The sequence below is a fragment of the Anser brachyrhynchus genome (assembly GCF_964034855.1).
Source record: "Anser brachyrhynchus genome assembly, chromosome: 3".
NCBI lineage: Eukaryota > Metazoa > Chordata > Aves > Anseriformes > Anatidae > Anser > Anser brachyrhynchus.
Window position 1 is genome coordinate 95,726,153 of NC_137696.1, and position 17,349 is coordinate 95,743,501.

At 34.7% G+C, this 17,349-nt stretch overlaps 1 protein-coding gene across 11 annotated transcripts in view; it reads right to left on the bottom strand.

Moving 5' to 3' along the window:
- Nucleotides 1-17,349, bottom strand: part of ADGRB3 (adhesion G protein-coupled receptor B3) — a 470,566-nt gene that overhangs the window by 21,301 nt on the left and 431,916 nt on the right. For 9 of the 11 annotated variants that reach the window (XR_013948142.1, XR_013948143.1, XM_080584111.1 and 6 more), the window contains 6 exons: nucleotides 16,083-16,149; nucleotides 13,776-13,861; nucleotides 10,305-10,403; nucleotides 9,775-9,946; nucleotides 3,667-3,762; nucleotides 2,218-2,257 (listed from right to left, as the gene is read on the bottom strand). Coding sequence is in view for 8 of the 11 variants with exons in the window: in XM_080584111.1 (XP_080440237.1) it covers nucleotides 2,218-2,257; nucleotides 3,667-3,762; nucleotides 9,775-9,946; nucleotides 10,305-10,403; nucleotides 13,776-13,861; nucleotides 16,083-16,149 (560 nt within the window). In the remaining 3 variants the exon portion in view is untranslated. The remainder of the gene's footprint in view (nucleotides 1-2,217; nucleotides 2,258-3,666; nucleotides 3,763-9,774; nucleotides 9,947-10,304; nucleotides 10,404-13,775; nucleotides 13,862-16,082; nucleotides 16,150-17,349) is intronic. The other 2 variants (XR_013948141.1, XM_080584112.1) reach the window with 1 other exon arrangement.

Sequence of the window (17,349 nt, forward strand, 5' to 3'; positions counted from 1 at the left end):
ACCTAACCTCTTGGAAAATGTCAAACAGATTGTAAGGCAGTATAATTTTGTCAATATGTTGTAATCTTCTAATCTTCTATTGTAAGATTATAGCTATGGACATGTATTCCTGAGCTCCTAAGTGTCCTTTTTCATATATATATATATATATTTAACACAAAACTCTTCTGTATTCAATTATTTTTAAATAAAAGTGACAGAAAAGTAACCACATTGGAAAGGAATTCCATTGCTATGAGAAAAACATATTTTGCTGCATCTGGAGAGATTATAAAGAATATAAACATGTCTCATAAGCATTCATAATCCACTTTTGGTGTAGGCCTTCATGGTCAAAGTTGTACTGACATCCAGCAATTTTTTATTAGGGTAAGCTGCACATGTAAATTTTATTAATCCTGTCACTAAAAAACAAGTTTTTCAGGAACACCGATGGATGTATTCAACAGCAAAGCAGCCATCACAATTATTTCTCTGAAAATTAAATATAAATTTGCAATTCAAAATTTGTAATGAAAGAAAGAAGGCTAGGTAGTAAGAATGAATGAAAAATTTTAGAAATATCCAAATCCTGGGCTTGTTCCAGCTGAGTGCAAGGATATTTTTTTGTTCTGATTTAAAATAGTATGTTAATTTGCACCAATACCAGCTTGTGTAATAAAATTTTTCTCATGGACTGAGACAGTCAGATGACTAAGAAGTATCTCAGGTGTTACATTCACATCGGTTTTGGTAGCCTGAGGGCTCTGATGACCCAGATCCTCCAGTACCTGTCAGTTCACTGACATGTTCCACAGGCAGTTCATATGGCAGCCCACTCTCCTACCTCACAAAAACTGATGCTAATTTTTCAATTATGAAGAGAACAATTTGCCTGCAAATAATGGTACACAAATATCTGACACTATGACAATTTACAATCCTCATGTCCTGGCACCCCAGTCCATTTTGTGCAATGCAGTGTGGCTGCTGCTTTTTTTACAGCCAGACACTTCAAATTGTGACCTCTTAGTTAATGTTTCATTAAAAGAAACTGAAGTTAATTTTTTAATAGTAAAACCTGTTCATAACTGTATTCAGAATCTATCTTCTTAAGGCTGTCCATGTTGAAGAGCTATGGTGGCAAAGGTAAGAAGTGAGAGCTACATCGACTAATGCTGGACTTTCCTCGGCATTAGATGATAACAGGCATGCATTTATGTTACAGTAGACTGTCCTGTCCCTTCAAATGTTCATATTAAAACTAATCTATACAGAGAATGATTACCATATTCCAGAAACAGAGCTGGGAGTTTTTTAAAGGTGTGTGACTAGAAACTCAAACTCTACCTTAATGAGATCAGCCTTCTTGGCTTGCCATATAGCAAGCAAAGACAGGCTTTAGGTGGGTGATGCTGGACTTAGCTGTCTTGCCCTGACTCACCCTGCAGAGAAGCCACCCTCTGTCTCTTTCTTTTTCTCTTCATTGAAAATAGAGGGTGTCTAGGTAGACTCACCTCCTTAAGAACAGCTGTCCTTTGGGATAATCTCCTGGAGTGGAGCATTTCTATGGGGTTTAGAGGGCCATTTGTTTTTCACTGTGCTTTATTTAAGCAAGGCTGGAAAAAGTAATTTCTTAAAATGGATTATTTTTAATATGTAGAAACAGACAAAGCTGACTAATTGAAGATCACACTAGTGAAATGTCTTTAAAAGAAAAATAAATTGTTCTTATAAAGTGGAATCATATTGTATTTTCCTGATACCTTGTTGCTTAAGCTATTGTTGGTTTCACTTAAAGCTCTAGAAAACAGCCTTTTCAAAACTAACACCAATTTCTGCATCCTTAATATAAATAGGTTTTAATATATGCTATATAGTTTTTATTTTTTAAAAACAAAATGACTTTCACATTTGCTTGTGTACCAGAGCAAGGATAATTTTGTGTGTAAATCTTATTTTCTTTCCAAAACCTTTTGCCTTCTAAGAGACAGTCATACCTTTGGGCTGCTTCCCAGATGCTGATTTCTAGTAAAAGGCTTTTATAAGAAAATGAAAAAAATATTTTCTTATAGTGGCATCACCTTTTTTTTTTCTTTTAGCATTTATAACTATGCTTTGTAAACAACACATGGTATTTTTTTTCTGACATCTACTTCAGAAAGAACTAGAACAAATGTATTTTTGTTTGTTTGTTTGTTTGTTTGTTTTAGCTAAACACTCTCTCAGTGATCTTACCTGACCGACAAGCAATGTCCACGTCCTTTTCAAAATCAGTCTGTAACAAGAAACAATGAAATAGGATAACCATTATTAACTGAAAACTAAACCACAATACCTTTTTGCCAACTAGCACTTCCAAAATGTCCTACTTACAGAGTCATAGTCTCTTAAAAGTGGTTTCTTGTTGCTGAGAAGGTGAAGTATATTGTTTTACAACAGCAGAGCTTTACAAAGTTTCCTAAAGTATAACTGGGTGGTTTTCAAAGTATGCTGCCTGACCAGAAAAAATAAAATAAAATAGGTGGAAATAGAGTATATAGTTGTAATAAAATGATACAGTGTATATATATATATATTATTATTATATATATGGAAGAGTAACTTCTACATCTCTTGGAAGGATCATCTTTAAGGAAGCTTTTCATAGTTATGCTATAAACAGCAGTATGGAAAGCAGCCTGCAATACAAATTACTGTGAATAAGTGTAATCCAGTTAGTCCACCCTGTCTGAAACTTCATTAATTTGTTATGAAGTGGTTATTTCTTATATAGTATTCTGTCCGTCCTGGCTACTAATGTAATCATGTAAAATTTTTCTTCCTTGAAAACAACTATTAAGTATTTCAATGGATAAAAACATATTATAGGAACTAAGAATGAATTTTAACAGTTGAAAATCCAAGCACAATTTTCCCAGTTAAACAAAACTATTTATTCTGGTATAGAATGCAAGTACTTATCAATTATGTTTTTATTTCCATAAAAGGTTTATTAATTACAAAAAAATAAAATAAAAAAAATTGAACTGACATCCTTCTAGTTTATGAAGTCAAAACAAAGGATTCTTTTTTGATTTTTTTTTTTTTTTTCTCAAGGGTAACTGCTTACCGAGCCTTGCATTTTTTAGGGTCTGATCCTGTCGCCATTATAATAAACGACAAACTGTCTTTGAAAGTGAAGGAGACAATGTTTTGTCTTAATATACTACCTAACAATATTAGTAAATCCAAATTGGCATAGTAATCTGTTCACTATCTCCTTAATCCAAGCCACTTAAATATACACCTCTTTGAGAATCTCTATTACTTTCTCCTTGTCTGAATGAGTTTGAAAGGAACATCTTTCAAGGCTTTGTGAAGGCAAGACTCTCAAATGCATCAGTGCTCTTTATACCAATGGTAGAAAAAGTCATTATATAAGATTAGTTTTTCTCCTTCTCTTATGTAAGAATATTTTGTCATAAAGAACACTGGTGGAAGATGGTAATGCATTGTGCTCCATTGAATGATCACACCAATAATTTAAAACTTGCTAACAGATTTAAGCAAGGAGATAATGACCTAAACAGACTTATGCTTGAAAATGTTGTTAATATTTCAGCTCTGTATACTTGCCATGTGCTGTACTGTAAATTCTTTCCTTTTGTTTAAATTAATAGTCAAAGAAAAAAAATAAAAGCTAACCATGATTTGAGCATGTCCGTTAGGAAAGGAACTTGAAGAATCTGCATTGATTGGATCCTGGCAATTTCTTAGTCGACATCTGAATGCATCTTGAACCTGTGGAAACAATATCTTATACTCATTCTTGTGTGACATCACATACTCTGTTCCTACTAAAGTTTAAAATAAACCATATGGAATACAATGCATGGCTTTTCTTTAGCATGCTTAATAAATCAGAAACGGGAAACATAAATGCTTAATTCTGACATGTCATACACTTGGTATTGTACCTGCTGCAAAGTTTGTCAATCAACCACACCAAGACCACAGTATCAGATTTGCCAGTGGAAAGAATCAAACAGTAGTCAGCAATGATCTGGTACTCAAGCCTAATCTGTCTTGGGTAATAACATTTGTCTTTGTCTTCTCATTCAGTTTGGTGTAAGTCTAAAAGCAGGTTTCATAAATACACTATTAATCACTGCAAAATATAATGTCTTCTGCTTGATAATTGTAAAATTCTTCAAAGACAGTTCTTAACAGTTACTGTCATCAGATACATAGTACTTTCCTAATTATACTTCAAAGAATAAGTCAGTTTGAAAGATGTTACTGATTGCAATCATAAGTTCTGTGTATAAGGAATCTCATTCTCTTCTAGGAGTAAAATTCTTCAAAGTGGGTAAACATCTTCAGTATGAGAACAAGAAGAAGAAAAATGGACTGCTTGAACCAGAGTCTGGTTTCTTGAAATTAAAAAAAAAAAAAAAAAAAAAAAAAGAATTTCTCAATTCTGTTTATTAATATGAACCATAAGTTAAATTTGAAGACTTGCCCCTAAAACACAAGCACATTAGAGAAAATATCTTTTCATAGAAAAGGCTTTTTTAATTTTTTTTGAGCAGGAAGTGTGTCTAAAGAAATATTGCTATGCAACCCTTCTGCCAGAAATTTGTGGTTCAGCAGAGACAAAACTCAGTTTCTGTTTGCTAGCAGTAGAATGTAAATAGATTTTGCTGAATTCTCACACATACCACAGTAGGGACAAGAAGTTAACTTTTGGAACGGAAAGGAATATTTTTATCAATACATTAAAAGTATACAGAGAATATTTCTTTGAATAAAAAAACTAATTTGTTTCACTTCTTTATGTATCTTCAAATGTATTCTAACATAGTAATACAATCTAAGTATTAAAATTTGAATTTTGATTCCAAAAATGCAAGTACCTATGTTTGCAATGTGATTACAAGATGTGACTTGGAAAGCAGGAACTTACTTGGGTGACCTCCAGTCAAAACAAACAAGTATCATTTTGTGTTTGAATATGAAAATACTCTCAATGGAAATAACTACAAAAATCTACATTCCATTTATTATCTGTAGAAATTACTTGATGTCTTATTCAGAATAATTAAATGGTAGAAAATCATATCCTACTCATGGACATTTTGTGAATAGCAGAAGAGGATAATTCATTAATTGTTGCTGATGTAAAGGCATCCCCTTTCAATACACCATATTCTACTGCAAGCTGTTTAAAAGCTTTCACTAAAGGGAAAATTAAATAGAAAAAAAAATCATTTAATTTTGTAATTAGGAAGCATTATTTTAAAGTATTCGAACCTTAGATGACTAACAGTACTCTTCAGTTTTGAAGAGTCACTGAGGCAGGTGAAGAAAGATTAATATAGAGAAGAAAGAAGAATGAAATAAGGTGGTAAGGTTTGGGTTGATTTCAAAACTCCAAGACTTCCCACATGTGGTAATGTAGAACGTGCTTGACCTGTGTTGTGACTCAGATTCTGATTTTGGGCACTACACTGACTGTGGTTTTCCACATGTTTGACATTAATTTAATTTGTCATCTCACAGTTGTTGCAAATTTAATCCGTCTTCTCTCACTTTATCAGTGTTTTAGTCAGGTCACACTTCAGACTGTTATGGTCTTAGATAAGCACTGGCACAATGGTTTCAGCAAAAAAAATCATACCTTCTGAAACACCTCCAGCTAAGCCGCATCTCATCTCAGACCTCATGATGCTTGACCCTAAAGCATAATTATTTCAGAACATTCTGTAACCTCTCACTCTATGGAATGTCCCTCCTTATATTTGGGACTTGTGTTCATGAAGCTTCCCTGGTTCAGATCTCCAGAGTTCTCAGAAATATCATGCCCTACTTTCCTTACTTTCTAGTGGTGAATCCTGATGTTATACATGCATGTTTCTTAGAATGTTTCTGGAGGGCAAGCAACACATGATTTGAACATGTCAACAGAATGTCAAATAGCACTGTGAGCTGCCTAAATACTGGCTTCTTGTTCTAAACCACTTGTTCAAACTTGTTAGAATTGGCTAAGATTGTGCTGTCTTTACCTCTTACTTTGAAACATAATCTTGTTTCCCCCATGCCTTCTAACATCATTACAGGATTTTCTTAGAGCCAGGCAGAAAAGGAGAGACAGATGTAATGAACGTGCAGATACCAAGGAAGTGGTTTCCTTAGCAACAGTAACCAACCCAAAGATTTTATAACTTACCCTCTCCCTACTAATATACTTCCCCCACCTCCCACCCCCTTTTTTCTTCAATACAGAAGTGTGGGCTTTAGATACCAATGATGCATTTAATTCAAATGCACTCTAGTCAGCAGAGCACAGCAAAAGAGAGAACACAAGTGGGTTACTCCCATCACCAGCAGTAACGGGAGCTACTCAGTATGATTGAAATTAGCTTTAGAAAATCTCATGTTGAAGCAGGTCAGGCAAAACATTTTGCTCTGATGGCGAAGAAGTTTCAGCACTACCCTCTCCTATCATTCTATGTTCTGTGACATATTCCTCACTCTCTTCCAATGCCCAATTAGGCACTCAAACAGCAAGAAGAGAAAAAATACTAGGCTCTCTGGGCTATGAAGGCTACATAAAGCAATAATGCCTAAGTCTTACTTTGCTTTTTTCTTTCCCAATTTCAAATTGTTTTTTAAGAGGCCTTATGCTTAACAACCACGACATTTATCTTAGAAGTTAGAAAAGTGAAGTATAGAGAGATTTAATATCTTTCCAAAAGACCCTTAGTTGATGGACGGAAGAAATAGACACAGCACATTATACAGTTCTCCTCTAGTTGGGTGTCTTAGTGAATCTCCCTGGGTTCCCAGTGCAGCCCTTGTCACACAAGCTCATCAATATAGCATACTGGTGAAAGCAAAAAATGTTTCCATCATTTATGTTTATATCTTTATAACTAAAGGGAAATCAGTGGGTTTTATAGACAGAGTTATAGAAGTCTATGTCTTTTTGTAATATAAAAACAATAAGGGTATAGCAAAGAAGGGCTGTCCTCTTTGTTTGAATTTTATGGTGATATATTCCACTACACGTTTTTTTCCCCCCTGACAGTCAGAATTACTGTTTTGCCTGTGCTGGTATGCTATAAATATTAGATCAATCCTATAGGCTATTACTGAGATAGCTTTGTAGCTGTCATCAAGAATGACAAATATGTTGGCAGGCTTTCTCTGACAAACACTGGCAGAGCAAAAAGCTTTTGCAGACAACAGAAGGAAATAGACTATTCTTTCAGCTGGGGAGATACCCTGTTTATTGCAAAGACTGCAGTGCATGTTGTGCCCAATGGCTTATCTGGGCTTGTACAAGAACTCACCAAAGAGTCTCTAGAGCTAGAGTAGCAAGTCAGGGTTGCTAGAGCCAGATTGAAACACATCTTATTGAAGTTATATCTCCTTCTGTGTAGAAACTTCTTGAAGCTAGCAACTACTTCTTTGCTACTGCAAACTGGCTCATATAAGTGCAGACCATACACAATTTTTTAAAAACAAACAAACAAACAAAAACAACAACAAAAAACTTTTCAGGTGAGTCAAGTTTTACTTCTTTCCTGTTCTTGAAGAACTGTCTAATCATTTTCTTCTCCCATAGGAAAATTGCTAGAGTCCTACCTGTGAGTAAGTTTTGAAAATAATATTTTCATTAGATGTTCAACAACATCCAAGAGTTCCCTAGGAATGAAACACTTTCAGCAAATAGTTGTCATTGAACTGTAAAACCTGACTTCAAATCAATGCCTGGGACATTGTGGGAAGTCGCATCACTTTCATCTTAAACAGTCAAAATGTCCCTCCAAACAAATTCCTGCATTACTGCACTAAGGCAGTGCTTACAGTTGCAGATGAAATCTTCAAAACCAAAACAGTAAAAAAATCTTCAAAACCAAAACATAAACAACATTATCTTTGTAAGGATGCAGAGAGGTTGCAATGCATATGTGGATATCAGTCATTGGATTTGGTCAAAAAAAAAAAAAAAGACCAAAATCCATGAGAAATTCTAAAAGTAACATAGCATAACACTATATAAGAGCAAAATTTGAATGTTTCATCTGCAACTGTGATATATATTTTTAAATAAATACGGATCCTCAGGCCAAGAAGTGGGAGGTGGTCTGCTCTTTCCAGGCTAATTAATTTATCCCTAGGAAATACAAACTTCATGGACAGGAAAACCAGTATGAAACTGCCATTCTTTCTACTGAAGAATTTGGCTACAAATAACTTCACTATTTTACCATTATACTAAAACAGTATGTGAAATGGCAGTTTTCAGCTCTACAGATGAGAATGACCTCTTTTGCAGATGTAAATCACATGGAGAAGGAAAATGCTGTTGAAAATAAAGGGATAGGAAGGCAGCTCTACATGATGTAGATTTCCCTTAAGTAGCATCTCTTATTTGCACATATTTTTATCCCGAACAACAATAACAATAAAAATCCTAGTAAAGGAGATAAGCCCCTTCCATTATGAAAACTAAGGAAAATAAAGGTTTGTAGTCTCTAACAGCTTAAATAATGTAGGGTGGAGTCAGCACACACTTACACACACACACAAGGTAATTTCTGAAAGATATTGGTAAGTTTTTCCTTAAAATCTGAAAATGATTATTTGATAGTATAGTCTCATATGCATACTATTTGGAATAGTGATATAAAGTTCATGTAAAGTAGTACACCATTGGAAGACTAGAATAAATTACATCATTTGTAATTGTTATTCATGAATATGGTGAATTTTAATGTTTAAAGGGTGTGACTGGTAGAAAGGAAAACCAATGTGTTAGATTCCTCACTCAGCACTGACAGTAAACCTCTCTTGAAACATCTTCCTGTTTGCTTTTTTTTTTTTTTTCAGTCCTGAAATGCCTTTGAAAAACTCTTGCCAATCACAAGAAACTGTGCTAGACAATGTAATGTGGTTTATTGATGTGGTAAATATCCTGAAGTTGATAAATGCCACACTCAGAGTCTAAACTGACATGAGCTCTGTAAACAGATATGCTGGTGGAACCAGGCTACCGCTCTCCAGTCTGGCTCCATCAGCTCATTTTGATAGATGCTCCCACTTCCAGAAATATGGCAAACTTATCTCAGTTTAAGTGTTGGGTTAGCTAGTAGTTTATACTGTTAACGAAGCTGTCGCCAGAGTCAAGTTAAAGAGCACTTATACAGTAGCTTTGACATCAGATATCAGTGGTGATATGCAACACCGAGCTGCAAAGGGTAGGCCAGGGATACTAGCTCTTCTTTGATGTTCTCAAAATGTTCATCTCTGTTCATTCTCATTGTCTTGCTAACTTATGCATGTTAGCACCTGTATGTGTAGAAACTGAAGGGATAGCTCTTCACCAACTTCTCATCTTCATGAGTCCTCTTTCAGGGAAAGTATAAACAAATAATTTTGTATTTGAATTGGTGTTAGAGACTGTAAAAATCTCTCTCTTTTGTTCTTCAAGAAAAGGGCATTCATGTTAGAATCTCTCTATACTCAGGATACTGGAAAAGCCTAACACTGGGAAATAAACGGAATTTGGGACTGACTGAAAGCCACCTTTAATCAAGTGTGTACAGTTTTATACTGAATCTGACAGTCTGCACCTGGAATTAAGTGATCTTTTCACTCTCACTTATTCCTCTACATCTCATCATAAAATACTTTACTCTTGTTACGAAATATAAATCTGCAGAGAAAGTTGTACATAACATTAAAGAGCAGTTGAGAGATTATATGGAACACAGCCCTTTAGAAAACTGGGAAGCCATTCCTCACCTCCCTTCGGAGAATACAATGGACCATGACAATAACAAAGCCTTGTAATGAATCAAATACTGCAAAAAGTATCTGAAATAATATTGATCTTTTGTCTGTCATAGCCAGAACTGCAGACATCCAAGTCAGGGCCAGAAGTGGCAACACAACACAGGAACTCCAAAGGGATGCCCTATTGAAAGAAAAAGAAAAGCAGCACTGTACAATTGTAATAAATAAATAAATAAATAAATAAATAAAATAAAAATCAAATGCTCACTTTTAGAATAATACATTTTTAAGGATGGCACTTTATCAAGTTAACTTGAAAATCACAGACAAGTATGTAACAGTGTTGGTACTTTATGCTCTAAAGAATATCCTGTATTCAGTTAATAAACTGTTCCATTTTTTTTGTTGTTGTTAAAAAGTATTTAAACGTGTTCAGCACTCTATACAGTGTTAGCAAACACAGTTGTCATCATCAAACTATTGTCTCACATGCACTGCATAAGATTTGTAACAAGAAGATGTAAATGATCAGGACTAACATGGCATTACTGGCGGTGGTGGCTGACAAAGCTGTTGTTGAAACTACTCCACACTTGGCACATTTGAGCGTCAAACCGCTATGAGGCTCACTCATCTGACTGCAAACAAACAGAACACCCACAAAAAGAACAAAATATTGAATTGTCACCAAAAAACGTTGCTACTGAAATTTAATTTTTAAATATGACGTCATGCAGAAAAAAGTAGACTTATTCAGGATGAATGGTCTATGTTGTTGCAAAACCGTATGTTGTACTTTACATTATTATTAACTGTAAATGTTAATGCTTATGGGGCTTCATATCATGCAGACTCTATTTCTTCCTTTTAAGCTAAGAAAGGCCCCAAATATCTTGTGACCAAAACTGCTCAGTACACTGAAGTGAACATAAGCACGTGCTAGGATAGACATACAAAGTGAAATCCCTCTATTCAGACCTGTTAAAAAACTTTTGTTCTTGAGAAAGAGTATAGGACACAAGCAAGGGAAGTATGAAGTATATAAAATTACAGAGCAATTAGGGAAAGAAACTTGCAAAATGTATTCAAGCGTCAAATCAGTATGGGCATACTGTATCGTCAGATTTGTACTAGGGATTTGAATGGCCCACTAACATCTGAAGTGATTTTATTCATGCTGTATGAAGGTCTGAATACAGGGCTTGAAATGTATGGAATCTGATGAAATAAATATCAGTTGGTACTGAAAAAGGGTGACCTGTTTTGCATTTTAATAAAACACAGTACACAAGCATTAAGCTCAAAGCATTTTGTATGGACAATTGTACCTTAGCACCTGTCAGAAGAGTTAAAGGGCAAAACCTGGAATTTAAATTTTCTTCTACATACAGCATGCATTCAGCTTCCTGAGTTGACTAAATAAATACTTTTGCTATTCCTTCTCTTTCTGCTGTCAGAACCAGGAATAACCATAGCTGACTGAGATGTGACAGGAAAGATGCTTTACCTATTCCCAGCTGGAAAATGGTCAACATTTTGAAGAGAGGTAACACTTCAGGTTCTTTCCAAGTTATTTCGATCTAATTAACACCCTTTTTATAGCCAAACCCAACATTCACTTGACTTCAAACATACTGTCCAAAACAAATATTGAACTCCAGTGGCTTCCATTTTGATAAACCAAATGAAACCATGACTTTCTGTAAAAACAACTGTGCAGAGCCATGACCTTGTACAAGTTGATTGTGGGATGTGAAAAGAACTCAGTGGCTCCACATCAGTTTACACTAGGTTAATGAATGAACTAGAAACACGCCGTGGGTAAGCCTAAGCTAAGTTTGGGAAAACACTTTCCATCTTTGCTACACAAAACTTCACTGTTATTGGACTGGTTTATTCTCTTTACCTCTGTAGATCTGTGCTGGATCTTGCAAATAATAATTGAGCTTGAAGTATATGTTAGCCAAATACAAACTTTTTGTCTGAGCATACATGTACACTACTCCCTATACCAGAAGAATGACTGATATCCATCAAGACAACATGCCATATTTTTTCACTTGTTGATTCACCCTACACTCATAAAGGTAGGAAAATCATATGGAGTTAATATATTTTGCCCCATTCATCGCTTTAAATCCTACATAAATTATTTCCACAGCTGAACTTTTGACAAGCGTGAGTCCAACATTTGCCAGAAAGAATAAAGTTGCCTTCCTGAGCATGACTGGCAAGAGATATCTGAGAAATGAGTGGCAATGCCCTTTCTACTGGAGACCAAATGCTGCACAAATTCCTATGCCCCAAACAATGACTCAAGACTTTTCTTCTGCCAAGTAGTAGCAAGCAATGCTGTTGCCAAACCACCATCTCATAGTGTCACAGGAGTTAAGATTGTTTCTTGATTAGGGCATCTACATGCTTACACATAACTGGATTGTTTCTGACAATGGTTTCTAGTTCTTTATCCATTTTCTTTATAATAAAATACATCTTAACTAAGTTGCACACTGTTAGAAAGCAAGTTATTTGTTTCATCAGGAAAGTAGACTATAAACTAATAGATTTCTATAGCCTACAGTTGAGTTGCTGAAAAAAATAATTCAGTTAACTCTAAGCTTAGACATCCTTAGAAAATATACAAAGCCAAACCTGAAGCTGGTCAAACTCCTGAAATCACTGGAATTAGAGCAGTTGTGAATGTAATTTGCTGAATACTAAGTTACTACTACTCTTGAAATAATTTGGCTAGTTTTCTAATATTCTAGCTTTCATCAGAGGTATTACACAGTTAAGGATATTGATGGAGTAATGTAGACAAAAGTAAGGTTAAGAAATTAATACCTCGTAAAGAAAAATGAGGAAAAGAGAAGAAACAAAACGAAAGCTTCTGGTTCATATTTGTCAGAAAGACAGTGAAAGAACTTAAAACCAGAATGATTTAATTTAAAATCACCAGCCAAACCATTTATCATAAATCTGTTCATCCAACCAATCAATTGAATTTATTAGGAATGGTACTGTTAATGGAATGGTGAAATAGTTCAAAGCGAAACTTTAAAAACTTTACCAACAGCAATAATACACAGTAAAATGAAAATATCACTGTTTATCATTGCTAGACATGCAGACATTGGTCTACAAGCTGGTCCAAAAAACATTACTAGAATATGGCTGTAAAAATGATTATGCAAAGATTTAATTTACTTTGTAAGCATTAAGTGATGATGAAATCGTGAAATTTTTTTTTACAATATGGGATGAATCTAGGTTTGCTGTTGCAGCACGTTGAATCAATCATCCACTGAAAAACATTTTTCAATACCACCACTGTTATAAACCTTTTTCTCTCATAATAAAAATGGAATTTAAATTTAAATGCAAATAAATAATCAATAAGACAGGATTTGCATTTACCCCCCCTCCTTATTTTTGGCTTTTAATACTTTTTTTTTTTTACTTTCAAATTTTGTTTCACTAAATTAGAAGATATGTCTGTGTAGATACAAATGTCAGAACATAGGCAAATTCTTCACAGAGTCAAGAGAGGCAGAATAGCATTGACCTCAGTAAGGGCTATATTGCAGTAAAATGTATTTTATAACAGTTTACACAAATAAATAACATTTCCCACCACAGTAATTAAACTTGACAGCTAGATAGAAAAATAATCAGTTCCTTCATTGCACACTGTTCATAAAACTATTTTCCTAACTGCAACAATTTTAAATGTGACATTCTTGTGAAATCTCTGCTTAGATTTGTTTAATCCTCATTCTTATTAACTTAATACTGTTGTACTTGTGTTTTATTATGTTTAGTTTTATTTAGTTGCATTCCTTCAGGATAATGCAACTGCAACGTTTGAGATGAATGGAATCTGTTAGACAATATTATACTGGTGTAAAGGTTCAAAGCACAATCAGATGTATTTTTAGTGAATGTCTGTAATTGGAAATCATTGATACAATTTGAAAATGCTTTAAAATAACCCCACAATTTCTGCTTACCCCGCTCTGTGTTTGAGCTTTTTGTCTAGGATTCCATCTCTGGAAACGAGTTTATTAAATACCAAAATGCCAATCACCATGTTGACCTGTCAAACAGAAAATGAACAGTTGATCTTTTTCTGAAAGAAAATAACCTATCCTGTTGCATCAGTAGAGGGCTTTTCCAAGCCTGCAATATGCATCTTGTTACATTTCTGGGTATGCTGTCAGAAATTATGTGACACCATCCCCAAACACACTAGGAATGTATATTTTCAAATGGATCGTACTTTGGCACACTGCAACAGGTTTATTTTTGAATCTTAAATTATGTCTGGTACCAAGTTATATGCATATGTGTCTGCTGGCCAGAAACTTCAGTAATATAGCTTTAATATTTCCTCGGTTTTAATTGCAATTATGCATTCTATTCCAGGAAAATCACATAGCGTTGCATTTGAATTAAGTGCACTGGGCAGACTTAGTCAGTGCACACAAATGGCCATAACTATGTTCCTTTTCAAGCACTTAATGCCTGTGTGGGTGTCCTCACTTAAGCAGAACCAGCCTGTGGTTTTTCATAGCCTCCCGCACATCAGTCACTGTCTCTCTCATTCACCAAAATGCCAACCTTGAAAACCTTGAACCTTGCTTAACTGCAGTTGTCCTTCCCAGAGACACCTTTTTTTTTTTTTTTTTTGCAGGGGGGAGGGTCAAATTAATGCCTAGGGTAAGTCTGTTTATCCCCATTAAAGTACATGGTTTTATGCCCACGTACGTCAGTTGAGGAATTAACCTTAAAAAAAAATTCCAAGTCTTTTGGCAGTCAGACTTTGGCAATCTATAGACATACTAATGACATTTAATGGACAACTTAATGACTGTTATTATCCATTTGTATTATTGAACTGAACTCTGAAACTAACTCTGCACGGCCTTTTGAAGAGGTAGTACCAAGTTTTCAGCGTACTGAAAAAACGTTCCTTATTTTTCTGATTAGAAAACGGTGATCCTTTTTTTCTTTCAAACAGATTTTCCAAGACCTGTGCCAAAATCTCTAATTGTTGCCAGTCTGTCCTGCCAACTCTTTTTCATCTTTTCCTATCATCACTTTATTTTCAGCATTTACATTTTCCAGCTGATGCTATACAATTCCTTTTCTTCATACACTTAGGCTTAAGTGGCTGCATAGAACAGTTCCTTGCACAGTCACTAGCTAATGGTAGGGCAAACTGCAACTGTGAACTTCAAACATCTCTGAACAAAGCTTGCCAATTACAAAGAGAACATACAGTTCCATGTGAAAATTATGCCTGGCTTTTTGTAAACATCCTTGGCTCCTCTATCATGACAGGGACTGTGAGTTGTACAAAAGGATCCTGGCTTGACTCCAGGCAATGATGAGACAAACTCTACGGGAGTAGTAAACATCCATTTCAGGATAATCTTTGGAGCTAAATGGCTTTATCTTTGATGACTACTAAGACTGATTCCCTTTTGCAAGGGAAAATCAGAAACAACTGGTATTGATATAGCTATCCTAGTATAAAATTGGTGCAGGGGAAAGAAGAATTAGATTCAAAATCTGCAATCTCCTTCCCAGAAGTAAGGGAAAAATGTGAAACAAATTATTTTACAAAATCCATACCGACTGCAGAGCAGATGACTGATAGCCAGTGGCACATATCGGGTGCAATTCATCTTACTCTAAATTGAAATACATCTGACGATTTGAGCCCTAAAAGTGCATATTTTTCTCCACTGACAGCAACATGCATCTGGAATAACTAGCATATATGTAGAAATCTATATTGTAGCTGTCTACAATTAGACAAAGTGAATCCTACACATAAATGCATTTCCAGAAATGCAAAAGTTTAATACACAAATGAGTAATGTTTCTCAGCTATGATGATTTTTTCTTTGCCTTGAAAAGCAGTAGTCATGGAGAACTTGCTGGCTGGTTCCACTCATTCTGCTGCTTTTGCTGCCAAGCAGCACTCTATCAAGACTGTCACTGAACTTTACAAGGCAGTGACAATTGTGTAGATGCTACTAATAATAACTCAGTGATGCCTGTAACAAGTTTTCTGTGCCACCAATCAGCACATTTTTCTTTCACAGCTTACTGTGTAAGCATGCTGAGATAACTGATATAAAGATGTGATACAATTAAGTATATCATGTATTCAAAATACTGAAGGTATGTTAAACCAAGCTCCATAATTACAGCAAAACTTAATTCTATGGTATAGCTAAGCTTTTATAACTTAAATAGCATATTCCACCATTTCATATGAAAATATCGGAAATGATATTAACGTTTACCAAGACAACAGCAGCTGCAGGTCCAACGAAAGCATAAAGTAGCCCTCCTTCAAGAGACAGCCAACAGCTGGAAAGAACATTAGAGAAGAACTAACACAAATTAAAAATAAGTATAGTGTATTGCCATGAAAGCATTAATAATTACTACAGCATGAGATTATTCTGGTTTATGTTCAATCCTACCTGTAGAAATTCATACACACACACACAAAAGAATTGAATTACTTAGTTGACATGATGATGTAGACAGTTGAAAAGTGATTCCCATTACCAAATGTGAATGGGTCAAAAGTTTTAATGCAAATTATACCTATGCTGAAATCTAAAATATAGCATAATATAAAATAAATCTGTAAATCTTTGTTAAATCTACTCTAACCATATGTGATGAGTTATCTGAAGAGGTCTTGCTCGGTAGGTACCTAGAAACATTTCTAGTTTATAATGCCTGACAGTTCTATCTGTAAAACAATGAACAGTCAAGTACTTCTAAAGTAGAACTTCATTAAAACCATGTTTCTATGTATCCTCATTTATGTCATTTAGGAAGTTCTATTAGGACTAGGTCTTATGGACAATATTCCCATTAAAGATAATTCATTATCTATGGTTTAACTGTTCTATATTCTCTGGAATATTTTGCAAACAATTTAAATGTATATTTTAAAGCATCTGAAAACTGTATTTTCTGGTGAGCTACTAATCTTGCAGACTTTGTCATACTGCATCAGGGTTTTCACTGAAAACCCTCAGATTTCCAAACACAGAGCACTTACAGAATCAAATTCTAAATATTTGATACACCATGATGTAAAGCTTTCCATATCTGCAGATCAGGAGCATCATACACTGAAGTAAATGCAGCTGTGCTATTTTCTCAGTGATTACACATTCAAAGAACTTCATGTTTATTTGAATGCATGATCACACCTACATATAAGAAAACTCAAGTACATGTATTCAGATAATTTACTTGGATCTGACATCCAGAAACATTCACATCAGAATTATACATTTCTTATTTATTTTCCAGTATTCTTTTTGTGCTTTTGAAAACCATGTAAAGTAAATGCAAACGCATCATAATGATCTGTTACGGCTGGAATTTTAACTGCAAAGAATAAAACTGTTCCCCATTGCAGTGAAGCCATGTGAAATCTTCTCTATGAACCCAGCTGCATCAATGTGTTAAATTCTGAAATGATAAAGTGATGTAAATAATTTATATCTGTTTCAATATTAAAAAGGTAACAAATGGCAGGCTAGT